This window comes from Neoarius graeffei, chromosome 11, assembly GCF_027579695.1.
Source record: "Neoarius graeffei isolate fNeoGra1 chromosome 11, fNeoGra1.pri, whole genome shotgun sequence".
Taxonomy (NCBI): domain Eukaryota; kingdom Metazoa; phylum Chordata; class Actinopteri; order Siluriformes; family Ariidae; genus Neoarius; species Neoarius graeffei.
Genome location: NC_083579.1, coordinates 37,529,471 through 37,548,610, shown reverse-complemented (window position 1 = coordinate 37,548,610; position 19,140 = coordinate 37,529,471). Strand labels below are relative to the sequence as shown.

The following is a 19,140-nucleotide window of genomic DNA, read 5'->3' as shown; positions in this document are numbered from 1 at the left end:
TCTTTAGTGTAATGAGGAACCATTCGTGGAAGGGTTCGACAGGAAGGTTGCAAAACAGACAGATATGCAGTGTAGTAAATACTAGTGTTGTAATGATTGAACAGTGGAAGTTAATGGTTAGTGTATTGCACTACTTGTAGAGGAAGTAAGAAAACACACACACACAATGTAATTTAAATTGTAATTGAGTTTGAGATGTCACGATGCATGAAACTGCTTTCTAACCAATTATTATTGACATGAAATCATATCAAAGTGAAATTTAACATGTGACGTATGGAATCGTTTCCAAAACAAGTCAAACTCCATGACAACAGCATGGATGGAGACGCCACCTCCTCTGCCACCAAGGCTAGTCCTTTTTGTTATTCATGTGTACATCAGAACTACCCTTAATGGGAAGGAAGCTATCAAAGAAAAACTATTTCAGATATTTTAACTTACTGTGACTTTGGACCTGTTTGGATCGAATCCAAAATCAAAACAGTTCATCTGCTGGTCACGATGATCATTTCATGTAAATACTACAAACGTTCAATCACTTGCTCCTGATGTATTGCACTAACGTGATGGATGGCATAACGCCTCCCTCACTCCTTAGCGGAGGCATAAAAATACAGTGGTGCTTGAAAGTTTGTGAACCCTTTAGAATTTTCTATATTTCTGCATAAATATGACCTAAAACATCATCAGATTTTCACACAAGTCCTAAAAGTAGATAAAGAGAACCCAGTTAAACAAATGAGACAAAAATATTATACTTAGTTATTTATTTATTGAGGAAAATGATCCAATATTACATATCTGTGAGTGGCAAAAGTATGTGAACCTTTGCTTTCAGTATCTGGTGTGACCCCCTTGTGCAGCAATAACTGCAACTAAACGTTTCCGGTAACTGTTGATCAGTCCTGCACACTGGCTTGGAGGAATTTTAGCCCATTCCTCCGTACAGAACAGCTTCAACTCTGGGATGTTGTTGGATTTCCTCACATGAACTGCTCACTTCAGGTCCTTCCACAACATTTTGATTGGATTAAGGTCAGGACTTTGACTTGGCCGTTCCAAAACATTAACATTATTCTTCTTTAACCATTCTTTGGTAGAACGACTTGTGTGCTTAGGGTCGTTGTCTTGCTGCATGACCCACCTTCTCTTGAGATTCAGTTCATGGACAGATGTCCTGACATTTTCCTTTAGAATTGGCCGGTATAATTCAGAATTGATTGTTCCATCAATGATGGCAAGCCGTCCTGGCCCAGATGCAGCAAAACAGGCCCAAACCATGATGCTACCACCACCATGTTTCACAGATGGGATAAAGTTCTTATGCTGGAATGCAGTGTTTTCCTTTCTCCAAACATAACGCTTCTCATTTAAACCAAAAAGTTCTATTTTGGTCTCATCTGTCCACAAAACATTTTTCCAATAGCCTTCTGGCTTGTCCACGTGATCTTTAGCAAACTGCAGACGAGCAGCAATGTCCTTTTTGGAGAGCAGTGGCTTTCTCCTTGCAACCCTTCCATGCGCACCATTGTTGTTCAGTGTTCTCCTGATGGTGGACTCATGAACATTGGCTAATGTTAATGTGAGAGAGGCCTTCAGTTGCTTATAAGTTACCCTGGGGTCCTTTGTGACCTCGCCGACTATTACACGCCTTGCTCTTGGAGTAATCTTTGTTGGTCAACCACTCCTGGGGAGGGTAACGATGGTCTTGAATTTCCTCCATTTGTACACAGTCTGTCTGACTGTGGATTGGTGGAGTCCAAACTCTTTAGAGATGGTTTTGTAACCTTTTCCAGCCTGATGAGCATCAACAACATTTTTTTTTTCTGAGGTCCTCAGAAATCTCCTTTGTTCGTGCCATGATACACTTCCACAAACATGTGTTGTGAAGATCAGACTTTGATAGATCCCTGTTCTTTTAAATAAAACAGGGCGCCCACTCACACCTGATTGTCATCCCATTGATTTGAAAACACCTGACTCTAATTTCACCTTCAAATTAACTGCTAATCCTCGAGGTTCACATACTTTTGCCACTCACAGATATGTAATATTAGATCATTTTCCTCAGTAAATAAATGACCAAGTATAATATTTGTGTCTCATTTGTTTAACTGGGTTCTCTTTATCTACTTTTAGGACTTGTGTGAAAATCTGATGATGTTTTAGGTCATATTTATGCAGAAATATAGAAAATTCTAAAGGGTTCACAAACTTTCAAGCACCACTGTAAAATTGAATCATGGATAAATATATGAAATATCAGGATACAGTGAACTGATTCCTAAAGAGTCAGAGTTGATTAGAATCAAATTATTTCCAATTGAATCAGTACTAAACTCAGTTGAATTACAGTGAACTATTAGCTCTCAAGACACAGTGAACTGATTCTTAAAGAAATCGGAGTTGACTGAATGAACTCATTTCAGTTTGACACAATCCGTTATAAAATGAATTGAATTGAGATCTGAGAATTCAAAATGCATTGAACTGATTCCATAAGAATCCGAGTTGGATTACAATTGAATCAAATTGAGTTCACTTGAATGAATGGCATTCAAATCTGAATTGAATCAAGGTTAAATATGAGATTTTGGGCTGCAGTGAAGTGATTCGTTAAAGAGTTGATTGCACTGAATCATCATGATATTTCAAATTTCTTGATCAGCTGAATCATTTCTGAAAGTCATCAAATTGTGTCAAATGAATTTGTTGTGAATAGGGAGATTTGGTGAGATTCGTTTTCTAACAAATCCTAAACCGATTGGACTGAATCATATAGAAATGTTGTAAAATGTCTGGATTTACTGATTCATTGAATTGCTTCATTAAAAAATGTAACTAAACTGGATGATTGAGTACAGATATTAATTTTGTGTGTATCAGAGAGCAGCTGCGGGTTTGGCCATGCGTTCGGAAGAAGGTGGTCCTCGATCTTCAGCTCTGGATGGAGGAGGAGGAGAACCGGAGCAGTCTCACTCCAACACGAGCACTCTGACAGAGAGAGAACCGAGCTCATCCAGTCTCTGCAGCATGGATGGAGAGAACCTCAGCGCCGTAGAGGTAGTAAAGAACGTTCTGTACTCCTCCAGGACCAACGTGAACTTCATCACTGAGATCTTCAGACAGGTAACGGAGCAGTTTCCATTTAAGCAGTCAAATTCACTGCATTATTTTATTGTTTTTCCTGTTTCCAGGCCTAATTTTCGGTAGTGTGCACATCTGAACTAAAAGTCTCGGATCTAAAATACAGATATCACTGATTTTTCTTCCCCTAATGCGCATGTTGATAAACACACATCAGTCGTCAATTACCAAGCAGGGTCACATCTGGTTTACACTTAGCCACGCCCACAATACTTCCTAAACTGGATTTTCATTAATAATGCATTCCTTGTGTAAATGCTACTGCACACGTTTGGTTTTATGAATATGTTTATTTACATCCAGGAGGTCCGGTGTCTTGGCTGATTGACGATACTTGGGACAAAACACGTCTGTTTTTGTTCTCTGTGTATTCAGGCATTTTTGTTGCCGATGTGTGAGGCAGCAGCGATGCGTAAGGTGGTGCGTGTGTATCAGGAGTGGATCTCTCAGGAGGAAAAGCCTCCGTTTATGGCAGAACCAGAGGAGGACGAGCACTACCTTGACCCGCAGGACCCGGTTTTAGGACACGGCCCAGAGAACCACAACGAGGTCAATTCATTATCAGTAACGTTATCTATCAGACTGTTTTAATCTGTTAATAATCACCTGGATGACCGAAAATCTGTGCTTTACATTGTGTGTGTAGGAAAGAGTGATGAAGGACAGTGAGATGTTGGAGTACAGTATACATGCAGGAGTTCAGGCCACGTTACAGGTACACACAGCATCACACCTTAATGACTTGCTAGATTTGGATTAGTTCTGTTTAGTATACATACAGAGGTAATTATAGAAAATCACGCGCGCTGATTGGTCGAGAAATTCTGACTATTTCTCAATAAGTGACTCGGCAAAATGGCGGCCAATCACTTTGTCACCGTAAGTGAGGAAGAATTACAAATTATGAAAGAAAATGCTGTTCCTTAAAGCACTAAAGCTGCTACGAAGTTTGGTCGAAAACTATTGAAAGGTACGGTGGAATTGTGATTTATTTTATCGATTTCAAAGCCAAGTCTTTTATGTGACTCGGTGTAGGTAAGTGACAAGTCTGCGCTGCACCGTTATTACATTTGCATACCGATTTTGAAGTTTGAAATTATTTTAAAAAAATGATCACCTGTGTATTTCGACTAAAACAATTATCCGCCTCAGGCTCAGTGAATATCGGTGAATAATAACCTCGACTTCGTCTTGATTATTATTCACCGATATTCACTTCACCTTCAGCGAATAATTGTTAAATATTTATAAGTCTTCTATTTTCCTTCCTCTCTTTTTTTTTTTCCCCCTCCTTTCTTGTCACCTCCTCGCAGGTTTTCATCATCAACTCCTCCAACGTTTTCCTGTTAGAGCCAGCTAACGAGCTGAAGCCTCTGCTAGAGGAACACATCGACATGTCCAAGCGCGTCCTCAACATCTACCGCAGCCTCGTCATGCACCAGAACATGGACCAGAAAACATGGTACAGCACAATATATAGAGACAACTTCATAAACACGCTGCTGAATTCTGGGCTGTGATTGGTCAGGAGATGTTGATTTAATTTTCTATAACAGCAGCTCTGACAGTAGTGTAGAGGCAAATCACAGGTTTATATTAATGCCCTTGTTCGAATACATTGAGCCATTACTATGGAAACAATATTTACAGTGATGCATCCATAAATGTATGCTTGTCATTTATTTAATAAATACTAATCTTGTTGGTTTATTTTCACTGAAACTTGCACGTTTATGTACATCATCGTTAAACCTTTTTACAGTAATCAGATTACTGTGATATTCAGCTAAAGTGTGAGAACATCCTCCAAGCTGTAACCATAGCAACAGTTGAATAACGGTCAGGACTAAAGTTATCAAGCCTAAAATGAGTTTCATATCAGTTATCGTGTGTGTGTGTGTGTGTCAGGGAGCAAATCCTGATGGTGTTGCTGAGGGTGACAGAGTGTGTGATGAAGAGGCCTCCCTCCATCATGCCCCAGGGGAAAAAGAGTAACACACTCTCTGGCCGATTAGCAGGAGCCATTTTTCAGGTGCAAATGCACACAGCACGAACACACACACACACACACACACACGCGCGCGCACACAGTGCTGTAGATATCAGATCTTCTTTAAAGGTCATAGGCAAGGGTCAGAGCTGAAACGTAGAATATCAACTTTATTGTCTAGAAGAACGACCCAAAAAGCGAATTCAATCTTCCTAGTGTCTAATTTGCACCCTAAAATTGAATAAAACGGTTATAATATACTGTTTTGCCCAATTTCTGAAGGTTTGTTTACATCTCACTGATGCGCACTTTCACCGCCAGGGGACAGTTGTCGTGACGTCATTCAAGCCAAACAGACTGGGAGCAGCTCTGTGTTTACTTGTGAACCGAGCACACCAGTGGCGGCTGGTAGTCTTTCAAACAGGGGAGGCTGGTCGGTTACGATATTTCCAGATTTTAAAAGAAAAAACACATCAGTTTTGCCCATACTCTTGCCTCTGATCTGGCTGATTGTTGGCAGGATCACAAACTGTGAAATAACAGGTTCTTTTGGCCCATTAGCCTACTGTCCAATATACATGATGGTGGTGTTGGGGGGGGTATATTTTAACATTTTATATTTTAAAATTGTGGCATCATGTTGTTTAAAAATTGACCTCGGCTGTGTTTTTGTTTAAAAATGTTTTCCAAATTGTAGCTGTGTTTAATTCATATCCAGAAAAACATATATTCCAATATAATATACTCAGCATAAACATTTTAAATAGATTCTATATTTTTGGTCCATCCATGACATATTACTAAAGTAGCCTATTTCCTGTTGTTGATGTGGGTCACTTGCTGTTAGCCAATTCACTTTCTCGTACCAGGAGAGCTGAAAGGAACGAGTATTATTCCCTACCTTTTTCACCAAGTCAATTTGAGGCGTTGGTCTACCCTGCTCTTTAATTTTAATTTTTTCCTCGAAAGGAAGACTGGCAAATGGCTTCGCCAAAATTAAATCAGCAATGCTTGGCATCCGTGCGCAGCTTTCTTGCTAGCTGACTAGCCCCCTCAAGTTCAAGTTCAGTCACTCAAATAAACGAAATTTCTGGAACTAAGATAGCAAACTTGACAACACTATATTTACACTTTATTTACAATGAAAATATCTACAAACTAAAAAAGCTGGTAGAAACCGTATGTAATGAATGAAATCGAAATGTAAGCCGATCTCTTACAAAACACCACAGCACTTGCGAATCCGCATGGGACTGAACTGATGTTGCCAGATACTGCTGACGTTATCCAGCCCAAAATATGTTCAAAACTCGCCAAAATGCACTTAAAACCGCCCAATCTGGCAACACTGTACCGCTGCCTGTCTATAGTTGAAACGAGCTGTCAATCAAAGAAAATATCCGGCCGCTTTCACCAATCACCAGTCTCCTCGCGGAAACTGCCATGTCCCTCCCATGTGAGGCTCGGAGTCCGTGGGCGGGCGTTTTCGCAGTATTTGTCCAATAACCGTCTTGCATTTTGAGATTGAAAAGCGCAGAGCTCCCAAATGCCATTGAAGTCCACTGAGGCTGGGAGTCCATGAGACTCCGTAGGCAGGCATTTTCGCAGTATTTGTCCAATAATCGTCTTGCATTTTGAGATTGACAAGCACATAGCTCCCAATCCACTGAGGCTGGGCTGCATCGCGCTGTCACGAGGGGGAAAACTCACGCACACATTAGGCGAACTGGGAAAAGTTATAACGGAATGATTTCGCACTGTAGTTGGGTTGAGCACATATATTTCTATGATTCTGGATCTGAAATAGCAATGTTATAAGGTCGGCTATAACATAAGCCTAGCGCAATTCATCCTACACGATGTTTGTCATTTTTAGAGGAGGCTGAGCCTCCCTCGTTGTCTTAGAGCAATCGCCCGTGGAGCACACGTGTACAGACTTTGGTTGTGAGAGGTTGTGTAAAATGTCTGAAAGTGATAGCGATTTTGAAGTAGGAACTCTCCAAATTGAATATCGAGAGGTGAAACCGTATATGTATGAACCTATGGCCGTTGCGAAGCAATCGGTGAATGTGGCTCACTGGTTTGACCGTGTGGCCTCGGAATCGGACAGCGACTCGGCCGACTCTGATCGCGGTGACCCCGGACCTCAACAAGACTCGCACCCAAACGATTTATCCTGGTAGTTATGATAACTTCCTACTTTTGTCGTAATACTAAATAAGAGCCCTTGTGAAGAATAATTAAACCGCCCTCCCTAGTGGATATAGGTAATGATTACTGGACGGTGCGCCGATAGGCCACATTAGTCTGCCATCCACGGGATTATACTATTTATAGCCCACTCTAAGCGAGGAAATATCCCTTTGTCTCATTTCCACAATGATTGTACAGGATCCCTCAGGACTCTTGATTTGTCAGTTGCAAGCAAAAGTAAAAATGTTTATCTCCAATCTTCTCCTTCTTGCTTGAGCGTTGCTGCTCCGTTTCTTCTTTGACTGGCCGATTTTTGTTTCACGCGCACAATCCACTCTCTCCGCCTCGTCTCCTCTTCCAGAAAAAACAACCCTCTGGCTTCATGCGCACAATCCACTCTCTCCACCTCATCTCCTCTTTCGGAAAAAGCCAACCCTCTCGCTCCGCCTCTTCTCCTTTTTCGGAAAAGCCAACCCTCTCGCTCCGCCTCTTCTCCTCTTTCGGAAAAAGCCAACCCTCTCGCGCCGCCTCTTCTCCTCTTTTGGAAAAAGCCAACCCTCTCGCTCTGCCTCTTCTCCTCTTTTGGAAAAAGCCAACCCTCTCGCTCCGCCTCTTCTCCTCTTTTGGAAAAAGCCAACCCTCTCGCTCCGCCTCTTCTCCTTTTTCGGAAAAGCCAACCCTCTCGCTCCGCCTCTTCTCCTCTTTTGGAAAAAGCCAACCCTCTCGCTCCGCCTCTTCTCCTCTTTTGGAAAAAGCCAACCCTCTCGCTTTGCCTCTTCTCCTTTTTCGGAAAAAGCCAACCCACTCTCTCTGCCTCTTCTCCTGTCTTGGAAAAAGGTAAAAACTTCTTCCTGAACCGGTCCCGTTGTTACAGTTCACTGCACAACAATAAGGCATGGTTTTTCTTTGGAAATTCCCAAATGCACGTCTGCACTCAAGCCGAACAGCAATGTAAGTAAACGGAAGTGGACTCAACTCAAGTGGTTTGTTTGGCTTAAATGACGTCAGGCACTGAGTTGTCACGAAAATCGCAGAACAGAAATTCGCAACGATTCGCGCTAACTTATTGTAATCGTTTGGTCCGTGGCAGGCATCGCTTATCCATGCGATCTTCATGAAACTTGTGCAAGACTTTGAAACGTGAAGTGTCCACCAGGTGTCAGTGCCGCCATTTTGAAAACTGTTTTCCAAAAACGAGTTTAACTCTACCCCTTAAAGCAGTTGCTACAGCCACCCTTGTATATGTATATACTGTTCACCCTTAGAACATATTTACAAGAAAAAAAGCCTAAAGATGAGGTTTTGTTCATATCAGTTTTCTCCTTCATTATGTTGAAACAATCATGACATACATTTTTGAAAAGAGGGCATGACACAGAATACAAAAATCACTCATAAAGTTATGTTTCAACATTCACCAACTCTCAGGTAGTGTCTGTAAGGTGAGTAATACCCGTGTGAAAACCGATCTTCACATTTTACATGAAGAATTCATGTCAAATGGTGAACAATAAATGATTACTGCAACTTTCGATCAGAAAGCTTGTTTCGCTCTATGTAAGAAGAGGCAAATTCAGAGTCGTCAAATGTCGTCATTATGGTGCATACACGGGGTCGTCATATGTCGTCATTATGGGATATACACGGGGTCGTCATTATGGGATATACACGGGGTCGTCATATGTCGTCATTATGGGATATACACGGGGTCGTCATTATGGTGCATACATGGGGTCGTCATATGTCGTCATTATGGGATATACACTGGGTCGTCATATGTCGTCATTATGGGATATACGCGGGGTCGTCATATGTCGTCATTATGGGATATACGCGGGGTCGTCATTATGGGATATACACGGGGTCGTCATTATGGGATATACACGGGGTCGTCATTATGGGATATACACGGGGTCGTCATTATGGGATATACACGGGGTCGTCATTATGGGATATACACGGGGTCGTCATTATGGGATATACACGGGGTCGTCATATGTCGTCATTATGGGATATACACGGGGTCGTCATTATGGGATATACACGGGGTCGTCATATGTCGTCATTATGGGATGTACACGGGGTCGTCATTATGGGATATACACGGGGTCGTCATTATGGGATATACACGGGGTCGTCATATGTCGTCATTATGGGATATACACGGGGTCGTCATATGTCGTCATTATGGGATATACACGGGGTCGTCATATGTCGTCATTATGGGATGTACACGGGGTCGTCATTATGGGATGTACACGGGGTCGTCATTATGGGATGTACACGGGGTCGTCATATGTCGTCATTATGGGATATACACGGGGTCGTCATATGTCGTCATTATGGGATGTACACGGGGTCGTCATTATGGGATGTACACGGGGTCGTCATTATGGGATGTACACGGGGTCGTCATTAAGGGGTAAAGAGTTAAATGACGATTACTGCCTACTTTTTTCAAACTTTCCTGATTGCTATCAAAACAAACAAAACTTCTGGCTTGATTACATCAGCATTCAAAAGCGGGCGCGCGCGTATTTTGACTACTCCTGTGTCCGAAATCGCTCCCTACTCACTATATAGGGCACCAAATAGTGGGGATGCCGTTTTGTAGTGCTGTCCATACTGAAAGAAATCAAATTAAAAGTCTCAAATTTTATTTAATAAAAGGCAGTGGCGAAGAAGTATTCAGCCTTGATTTAAAAAAAAAAAAACCTGAAAGATGCAGATACTTTGTATTGATTAATGTGGGAAATACACTCAGTATAATATGGATTTATCACAAAAACACATGCATGCATTTATTATTTTAAAAGCCCACCAGCCGACTGATCTGGCACGTTTTAATTGTACGACAGCAATGACGTAAATACCAGCGCGACAGACTAGTGTCCAAAAGTCTTCTTTTTTTTTTTCATTCATTTTACCAATGAGCTCACTGTATAGTAATTCCCTCTGTAGGGAGTAGTGAACGAGTAAGCGATTTCTGACACAGGGAACATTGGCAGATGTTGGTTACTTTGATTTCCGCTGTACGTTTTACTTCCGTCCTACGATGTCTCGCACAGGTCTCCTAGAATCTTGTTTACAGCCGTTGCTTTGACATGTGGACTGATATATTACATAGCATATTTCAAACACTCAACTTGCTCTAGCAGTGACAAAATAGCAATCAAAAATGCATTCCGATATTTAATAAAATGAGAGAAATAGAGGCGGCACGCTGGTGTAGTGGTTAGTGCTGTCACCTCACAGCAAGAAGGTCCGGGTTCGAGCCCCGTGGCCGGCGAGGGCCTTTCTGTGCGGAGTTTGCATGTTCTCCCCGTGTCTGCATGGGTTTCCTCCGGGTGCTCCGGTTTCCCCCACAGTCCAAGGACGTGCAGGTTAGGTTAACTGGCGACTCTAAATTGACCGTAGGTGTGAATGTGAGTGTGAATGGTTGTCTGTGTCTATGTGTCAGCCCTGTGATGACCTGGCGACTTGTCCAGGGTGTACCCCGCCTTTCGCCCGTAGTCAGCTGGGATAGGCTCCAGCTTGCCTGCGACCCTGTAGAACAGGATAAAGCGGCTACAGATAATGAGATGAGAGAAATAGAATTTTGATAATAAAAAATTTGCCTTCAGTTCCCCTTTAATATTTAACAGAACAGCATCTGATGGAGACACGCTAGTCTTTCTATTATAATAATAATAATGATGATTAATATATACACCTTGATGATTATTATTTGATTATTCTTCATGAGCGATTTATTATGAATCAGAGGTGATGTTTTGTTCCCTGGTTCGTGTGTTCAGACTCTGATCGTGGCGTGGATTAAAGGGAACCTGAACGTGTTTATCTCTCGGGACCTGTGGGACGAGCTGCTCTCCGTGCTCTCCTCTCTCACCTGCTGGGAGGAACTCGTCACCGAGTGGTCCCTCACCATGGAGACCCTCACCAAGGTGCTGGCCAGGAACCTGTACAGCCTGGACCTGAACGAGCTTCCACTCGACAAACTCAGCGAGCAGAAACTAAAGAAACACAAGGGCAAAGGTAACACCGACACACACTTTCACTACAGCACACACGACACACACCATCATGGTTCCCAACAAGTGACTTGTAGTTCTGAAAGGTGACTTATGGTATCTTCAGGTGACTCATTCATCCTTGAGGTAACACATTAACACCATGAATTTGCTTCAAAGTAAAATATGAAATTTATTGTTATTCCGTTACACTTCCTAGTCTGCCCCGTTCTACAGCGCAGTGGAATGATCCATTTCTATAGAAACATGTGACCGGAGCACACCACACACAAGTGGACAAGTTTAAATCCTAGTGTTGCTAGTTTGTTGTTTTCACAGCAACAGAAGAACGTTGGTGGACAAGCCACACGCTCATGTGAAAGCAAACAACAATCTAGTGACGTCACTAACAACCGCCAGGCAGCTTGCATCATTATTGCGTCCATACTGGTGGTGTGAATGTAAACAGGAAAAAGCCCATACGATGGTATGTAGTTCTTGGGGGCGCTCCACAGTAGGTAGTTCCTCTCAACGAGTCCCGAGAACTGTTAGTGCCTATAGGTCAAAGAGGTGATTCATGGATCCTTCCGGTGATTCCTGGTTCCGACAGGTGAATCATAGGTCTGAGAGGTGACTCCTGGATCCTTCAGGTGACTCCTGGATCCTCCAGGTGAATCATGGGTCCAAGAGGTGATTCATGGATCCTTCCGGTGAATCATGGGTCCTACAGGTGAATCATAGGTCCTAGAGTTGATTCATAGATCCTTCAGGTGACTTCTGGATCTGACAGGTGAATCATGGGTCCAAGAGGTGACTCCTGGATCCTGCAGGTGAATCATGGATCCTACAGGTGAATCATGGGTCCTAGAGTTGATTCATGGATCCTTCCGGTGACTTCTGGATCGGACAGGTGAATCATGGGTCCAAGAGGTGACTCCTGGATCCTACAGGTGAATCATGGGTCCTACAGGTGAATCATAGGTCCTAGAGTTGATTTTCATGGATCCTTCAGGTGACTCCTGGATCTGACAGGTGAATCATGGGTCCAAGAGGTGACTCCTGGATCCTTCAGGTGACTCCTGGATCCTCCAGGTGAATCATGGGTCCAAGAGGTGATTCATGGATCCTTCCGGTGAATCATAGGTCCTAGAGTTGATTCATGGACCCTTCTGGTGACTTCTGGATCTGACAGGTGAATCATGGGTCCAAGAGGTGACTCCTGGATCCTGCAGGTGAATCATGGGTCCTAGAGTTGATTCATGGATCCTTCCGGTGACTTCTGGATCCGACAGGTGAATCATGGGTCCAAGAGGTGACTCCTGGATCCTGCAGGTGAATAATGGATCCTACAGGTGAATCATAGGTCCTAGAGCTGATTTTCATGGATCCTTCAGGTGACTCCTGGATCTGACAGGTGAATCATGGGTCCAAGAGGCAACTCCTGGATCCTACAGGTGAATCATGGGTCCTAGAAGTGATTCATGGATCCTACAGGTGAATCATAGGTCCTAGAGGTGACTCCTGGATCCTTCAGGTGACTCCTGGATCCTCCAGGTGAATCATGGGTCCAAAAGGTGATTCATGGATCCTTCAGGTGACTCCTGGATCCTCCAGGTGAATCATGGGTCCAAGACGTGATTCATGGATCCTTCAGGTGACTCCTGGATCTGACAGGTGAATCATGGGTCCAAGAGGTGACTCCTGGATCCTTCAGGTGACTCCTGGATCCTCCAGGTGAATCATGGGTCCAAGAGGTGATTCATGGATTCTTCCGGTGAATCATAGGTCCTAGAATTGATTCATGGACCCTTCTGGTGACTTCTGGATCTGACAGGTGAATCGTGGGTCCAAGAGGTGACTCCTGGATCCTGCAGGTGAATCATGGGTCCTAGAGTTGATTCATGGATCCTTCTGGTGACTTCTGGATCGGACAGGTGAATCATGGGTCCAAGAGGTGACTCCTGGATCCTACAGGTGAATCATGGGTCCTACAAGTGAATCATAGGTCCTAGAGTTGATTCATGGACCCTTCTGGTGACTTCTGGATCTGACAGGTGAATCATGGGTCCAAGAGGTGACTCCTGGATCCTGCAGGTGAATCATGGATTCTACAGGTGAATCATAGGTCCTAGAGCTGATTTTCATGGATCCTTCCGGTGACTCCTGGATCCTACAGGCGAATCATAGGTCCTAGAGGTAACTCATGGATCCTTCAGGTGACTCCTGGCTCTGAGAGGTGATTCATAGTTCCTGCAGGTGGTTTGTACAGTTATCTCTTATAAATGAACAGTAAGTATGTGTCTGCCCCTGCAGGTGGCGCTCATGAGGGACAGAAGATGGTGGTGGATCGTTCTTTCTCTAAAGGATGGAGTCGTGATCCTCCCGGTCAGACTGTAGCCATGCGGCAACGCAGCGCCACCACCGCTGGCTCTCCAGGCATTGAGAAGGCCAGGAGCATCGTCCGGCAGAAAACCATCGGTGGGTTAATTACATCATACACTCGCCATGCTACACACACACATACAATACGCTTGTACACATAGTATATGAGTGATTCCACGCTTATGGGTACTGAAATGGGGACATGAACTTATTTTTAAAAATTCACCTAAAACCATTTCTTTTTTTACCATCAGGTCACAAAACATGTAATCTTTAATGAATGATATGTTAAAAGATAACTTTAATTTTCTGAGATGTAATAAAAACATATATATGCCAAAGTCAGAACGTAATAGAAGTGTTGTGGACATATATATTCTCAATTTTAACAATGTAGAATTACTTTTTGAAACATAGGAAGGTGATGTTTTAGCAAATATAATTAATAAACGTGTAGTAGAATAAACATACACATTCTTTCAATAAGATTAACATGGTATATAGCTAGATTGTAATTAATTTGTAACAGACGCGAGATGGACAATCGTAACAGAAGTAATGTAACAGACATCATTTTGGAACTCATAGGCTTGACTTTGGCATATAAATATGTTTTTATTACATCTCAGAAAATTAAAGTTATCTTTTAACATATCATTCATTAAAGATTACATGTTTTGTGACCTGATGGTAAAAAAAGAAATGGTTTTAGGTGAATTTTTAAAAATAAGTTCATGTCCCCATTTCAGTACCCATAAGCGTGGAATCACTCATATATGATGCAGAAATTTATGCTAATGATCATTCAGTTAAAGTTTATGCTAATGAGCTCTTGGGTCCTTTATCATGTGCACTTCATTCTTCAGATGCTCACTTCAACAGCGCATACAGCTGTCTCACACAGCCTCACCCGAAGGACATGAGAATAAAGTGAAGTGTACATCAGTCTCTTCACGTCCACTCCTACCTCCTCTGTCTTTCTCGCTCTCTTTCTTTCTTCTCCCCGTGTTTTTTCTCTTTTTCTTTTTTCTTTCACCCCTTTCTATCTTTGTCTCTCTTTGGTACTCACACTCCTGTCTATCTGTCTTTCTCTCTTTAAATGGCTGGCTTACTTAATATGCACTCTATCTTACTAATTTGCTTCCTTCCTTCCTTCCTTCCTTCCTTCCTTCCTTCCTTCCTTCCTTCCTTTCATTCCACTTTCCCTTTGTTTATTTTTCTTTTTGGTTTTACTTCATATCTCGCTCTTTCCCTAATTGGCCATGTTTCTTACTTTGCTCTCTTCTGGTTTCTTTTTGCTTTTTGGTCGGTCTCTCTCTCTCTCTCTCTCTCTCTCTCTCTCTCTCTCTCTCTCTCTCTCTCTGTTTTGCTTTGATCCTGTGCTTTCTTTCATCACCCACCTCTCTTTCTTCCAAACTGCCTCTCTCTACATTTCCTTACATTCAGTTGCTTCTTTTTTTTGTCTTCCTTTAATCTGGCCTTTTTTAATATTTCATCAATTTCTTTTTTTAACCACTTCTTTTCACTCTCTTGTCCATCATTTATCACTCTGTCATTCTCTCTCTCTCTGTTGTAATCACTGTTATCTGCTTCTCTGTCTCTCTCTGTACTGTCTCACATTTCTTTATCTCTCTATTCCTGTCTTTGTTTCTCACTATTTCCATCACTGTGTCCCTGTCTGTCTCTCTCCTCCTCCTGTCTTTCTCTGGTGTGTTATAGCATTGCGTAGCCGCTCGACGGGTGACAGTCTGTTATCGGCGGCGTTTATCCGCAGTGCTAAAAGTGCTCCTGTGCTAATCCACCCTGTGCACCCTCTCCTTCCTGACTCTGTCCTCACTCCCCTAGCTGATGAGCTGTCAGGTACAGTCGGCTCGCCCACTGCACCTGTGTGTGTGTGTGTGTGTGTGTGTGTGTGTGTGTGTGTGTGTGTGCGCGACTCACTCCTCTCTGCCTGCGCTGATCTCTGTTTCTGCTCTGTCATTCTCCTTTTCCCTTGGGCTGTGTGTGTATTAAAATGTGATGCTACTAATAAAATGTATAATTACACTGTATATATTGATCACTTTAAACACTATAAACAAACCATAAATCCTTTCAGAATTTCAGTTGTAATCATTTAACATTTTTGTAATAGTGGAATTTTGTGGCTAGAGTCAGGGGGGAACTGTGATCTGATTGGTTACAGAGGCATCGGGGGCGGGGACTTCAGTCTAATTATATCAGTCCTTCGGGTTTAAAGTGCATATTCTGGACCAATTTCGTGTTGTGGTTTTTTTTTTTTTTTTTATGAAAGCATGTCCCTTTACACACTCATCCAGAAGGGTAATTTTGCACAAGGCCATCTGTCCACAGCAGAAAAAAATAAAATAACAAAATGCGTCTGGAAAAATCCCAAAGGAGTCTGGAGCCAGATTCGTGGCGTCACCTGCGGAAGCGCCAGCAGGCTGCGCGAGCTTTGCACGGTTTCAGTGCACAGCCTGTGTAGACCAAGCGCTCCCATTTCTCTCTCATTGTCCGGTCTTTTGGGAAACGATGAGTACTAATCCCATCAAGATTGGTGTTGCTACACCCTCCTACGATACATCTGTTCACCATTTTAATAATTACGTGATAACGTTGAAGAAATTTGCAGAAAACCACCAGGTCGTTTTCTCATAAACAAACCAGCGCTGACGTAGGATTCAGAGGGAGGCGTCCCACACGCGACGTCACGAAAATCAATGTTTGCCAGGAAATCCAAACACCGAGTTTTTTCAGAGGCGGACCAATTCGCCTCAAATGGCTTGATTTCAACTGAATTTTTCTGGTATTGCGCAAGGTAAAAAAAAAATTTGCACAAAATGCAGAATGTTGCAGATATTTGACCAAAGTTTAATATAAAATAGGAGAATTACATTGATCTTGCTCCTGAATTTACCCTTGATATGCACTTTAAGTCTGGCTAATCATAGAAGTCTAAGTGAAATGTCCTTAAAGTGTTTGTGCTATAATAAATTCATTATAAAATTATTTTAACATTTTTTAAATATAAATGTTTATATTTATTACTGAATGGTTACATCAGGAAGTCATGAACAGGTTCTTATTTTATTTACACTTGTTGGTTTTGGCTGTGGTGTGTGTGTGTGTGTGTGTGTGTGTGTGTGAGAGAGAGAGATTGGTGTTGATTAAAAGCATGCATTTGCCGCATGTTCAGGCCCGGACACAGATCTCCACCGGGGTGTCCACGGGCCTTTAAATTCCTGTGATCCCAAAAAAAACCCATTAAAATCAGTCAATTAAATTTGAGGACTTTTTAAACAGTTTTTTTGTTTCTTTCTCATCTGACTGTATATAAAGGTTTAACATCCTGTGACATACTGGATAGAACAGAGTGACACACAGCAGAGTGTGTGTTAAAGAAAGTCAAGTGAGAAGAATGAATAATTTGTTTATTTGGTTTATATTTGATATATTATTGCAGTATGTAATAACAATTGAAAAACTATTAAATCTTACATTTAGAAACCTGCAGACACCCTGATGATGATGATGATGATAGTTGTGATAGAAATGCAGCAATCAGTCCTTTTTTTGATTGATTGCAGTGTGTGTGTGTGTGTGTGTGTGTGTGGTTTGTGTTTGTACCCGTTGCATGTGTTTACTCTGCATGTTTAATTTCAGCGCAATAATTAAATGCAATTAAATCACATTCCTGCATCTCTCGTGTGTCTGTGTGTAGACATGGAGGACCCCCCTCCGTCTCTCCGTGGCCCTCGTGCACGTCACTCGTCTCAGAGCGAGGAAAGTCCGGCAGGAGAGGTGTTCTGTGTCTCAGCCGATGCGGATCAGACACCACTTCCGCGCAGCAGCAGCGCCTCTGACATCATGGAGCCACTCGTGAAAGGTGCACTTCCTGTTTCTGACACTCCCTCTCACACTGACCCCACCCACTGCCCCTCCCACAGCCCTGCCCACTCCTTTGAAGCAGCTGATAGTATCTACGAGCACCTGTGCCAAGTACCAGAGCCTCAGCTCTCGTTTGTTCCTGATTGGACGTTTCTGGAGGCCACACCCAGTTTACCTGAGGCAGCAGGGAGAGAGGATGACCTCAGCCTGGAAGGGGTGGAGCCAGGTCCAGAGGAAAAAGAGGAGGAGCCAGAGCCAGGCGATCAGAGTTTCTATGAGTGCTTAGAGCAATGCGAAGCAGAGCAAGCGACCAATCAGAAGCCGTTATGTAGGCAAGACGCAACAGAGCGTCTGATCGAGGTTGACTCTGCCACACATGCCGGGCTCCGCCCTCGAACTAAAAAACGTCCAGGAGGTGGTGTCCATGTCAGTTTCCGTCCCTCCACGGAGTCTGTGCACTTCCTGAACCCTCTAGACCCAAAGGAAGCTCACTGGAAAAGTCGACTTCGACGCCTAGGGCACTTCAGTGCTCACTCACACCCCGGGGCGGGGCCGGCGATGGCAACAAAGCTCAGAGAGGCATCTGAAGAGGGGGAGGGGGTGCGTTCCCGCCAGCAGGGTGCGCTGTTAGGTGGCGTTTATAAATCCGTGGCTCACGCTCTCTCCAAACCAAAGAGCCATGGAAAAAGTGCCGCCTCAGACGCGCACCTGAAGGACCTGTACACGCATTTTATCGGCTATTTCGGAAGAAAAGCTCCAGGTGAGGATCTACGGTGATGCACAACAACACGGGAGGCATGACAACAGCCTGTTTCTTGATTTTTCTCCTCTTATTTTTCGTTGAATTAATTTTTTTGTTGTTTTTGGAACTTGCTGAAACCCATATAAAGACTGTCGGCCAGCGCCTCCCTCTTCCTCCTCCTTCTCCTCCTCCTCCTGCTCTTCCTCCAGCTTTTGGGATCTAACGTTTGATCTCTGCTGCCCCTCTGCCCCACCCTGGATGCTGCATGTGCCCTCACACCTCCTTCCCAGTCTTCCCTTTCATACTCTCTCTTACACACACACACACACACACACACTGAGGGTCCTGAAAACCAGGCGGATTTTTTTCTTCTTCTTTTTTTTTTTTTTTTATTATTTATTTATTTATTTATTTATTTTTTTTTTTAATCAAAGGTGCAGGTTTTTTTAGCCACCAGAGGGCAGCACAAGTTTACTGAATGATGTTAACGTGGCTCAAGTGCAGCTTCTTAGAGATAAACATGTCTGACACTCTCAGAACTGTTATTATTTATTTAAACAGCTAAGTTCCAAAATTAGCATCATTAATTATCACACACGTCAAAAGAATTTTGAGACAAAAGAAGTTTCTCATTAACACCATTTACACTTAAACAGCTTTATAAAATAAGAGAATGACTCTAATCTGTCTCTCTGTCTCTCTCTCTCTCTCTGTGGGAGCTGCATGGTGTGCGTGCGTGTGTGTCTTGCTTTACAGGGTAATGTGTATGTAACGTGGCTGTGATG

General features: G+C 42.9%; 1 protein-coding gene across 4 annotated transcripts in view; it reads left to right on the top strand.

The window, feature by feature from the left end:
• ralgapa1 (Ral GTPase activating protein catalytic subunit alpha 1) overlaps nt 1-19,140 on the top strand; it is a 128,512-nt gene that overhangs the window by 24,938 nt on the left and 84,434 nt on the right. For 3 of the 4 annotated variants that reach the window (XR_009655632.1, XM_060933799.1, XM_060933800.1), the window contains exons 10-17: nt 2,890-3,132; nt 3,526-3,699; nt 3,797-3,865; nt 4,464-4,612; nt 5,059-5,182; nt 11,131-11,368; nt 13,657-13,821; nt 17,447-18,373. Coding sequence is in view for 3 of the 4 variants with exons in the window: in XM_060933799.1 (XP_060789782.1) it covers nt 2,890-3,132; nt 3,526-3,699; nt 3,797-3,865; nt 4,464-4,612; nt 5,059-5,182; nt 11,131-11,368; nt 13,657-13,821; nt 17,447-18,373 (2,089 nt within the window). In the remaining variant the exon portion in view is untranslated. The remainder of the gene's footprint in view (nt 1-2,889; nt 3,133-3,525; nt 3,700-3,796; nt 3,866-4,463; nt 4,613-5,058; nt 5,183-11,130; nt 11,369-13,656; nt 13,822-17,446; nt 18,374-19,140) is intronic. The other variant, XM_060933801.1, reaches the window with a different exon arrangement.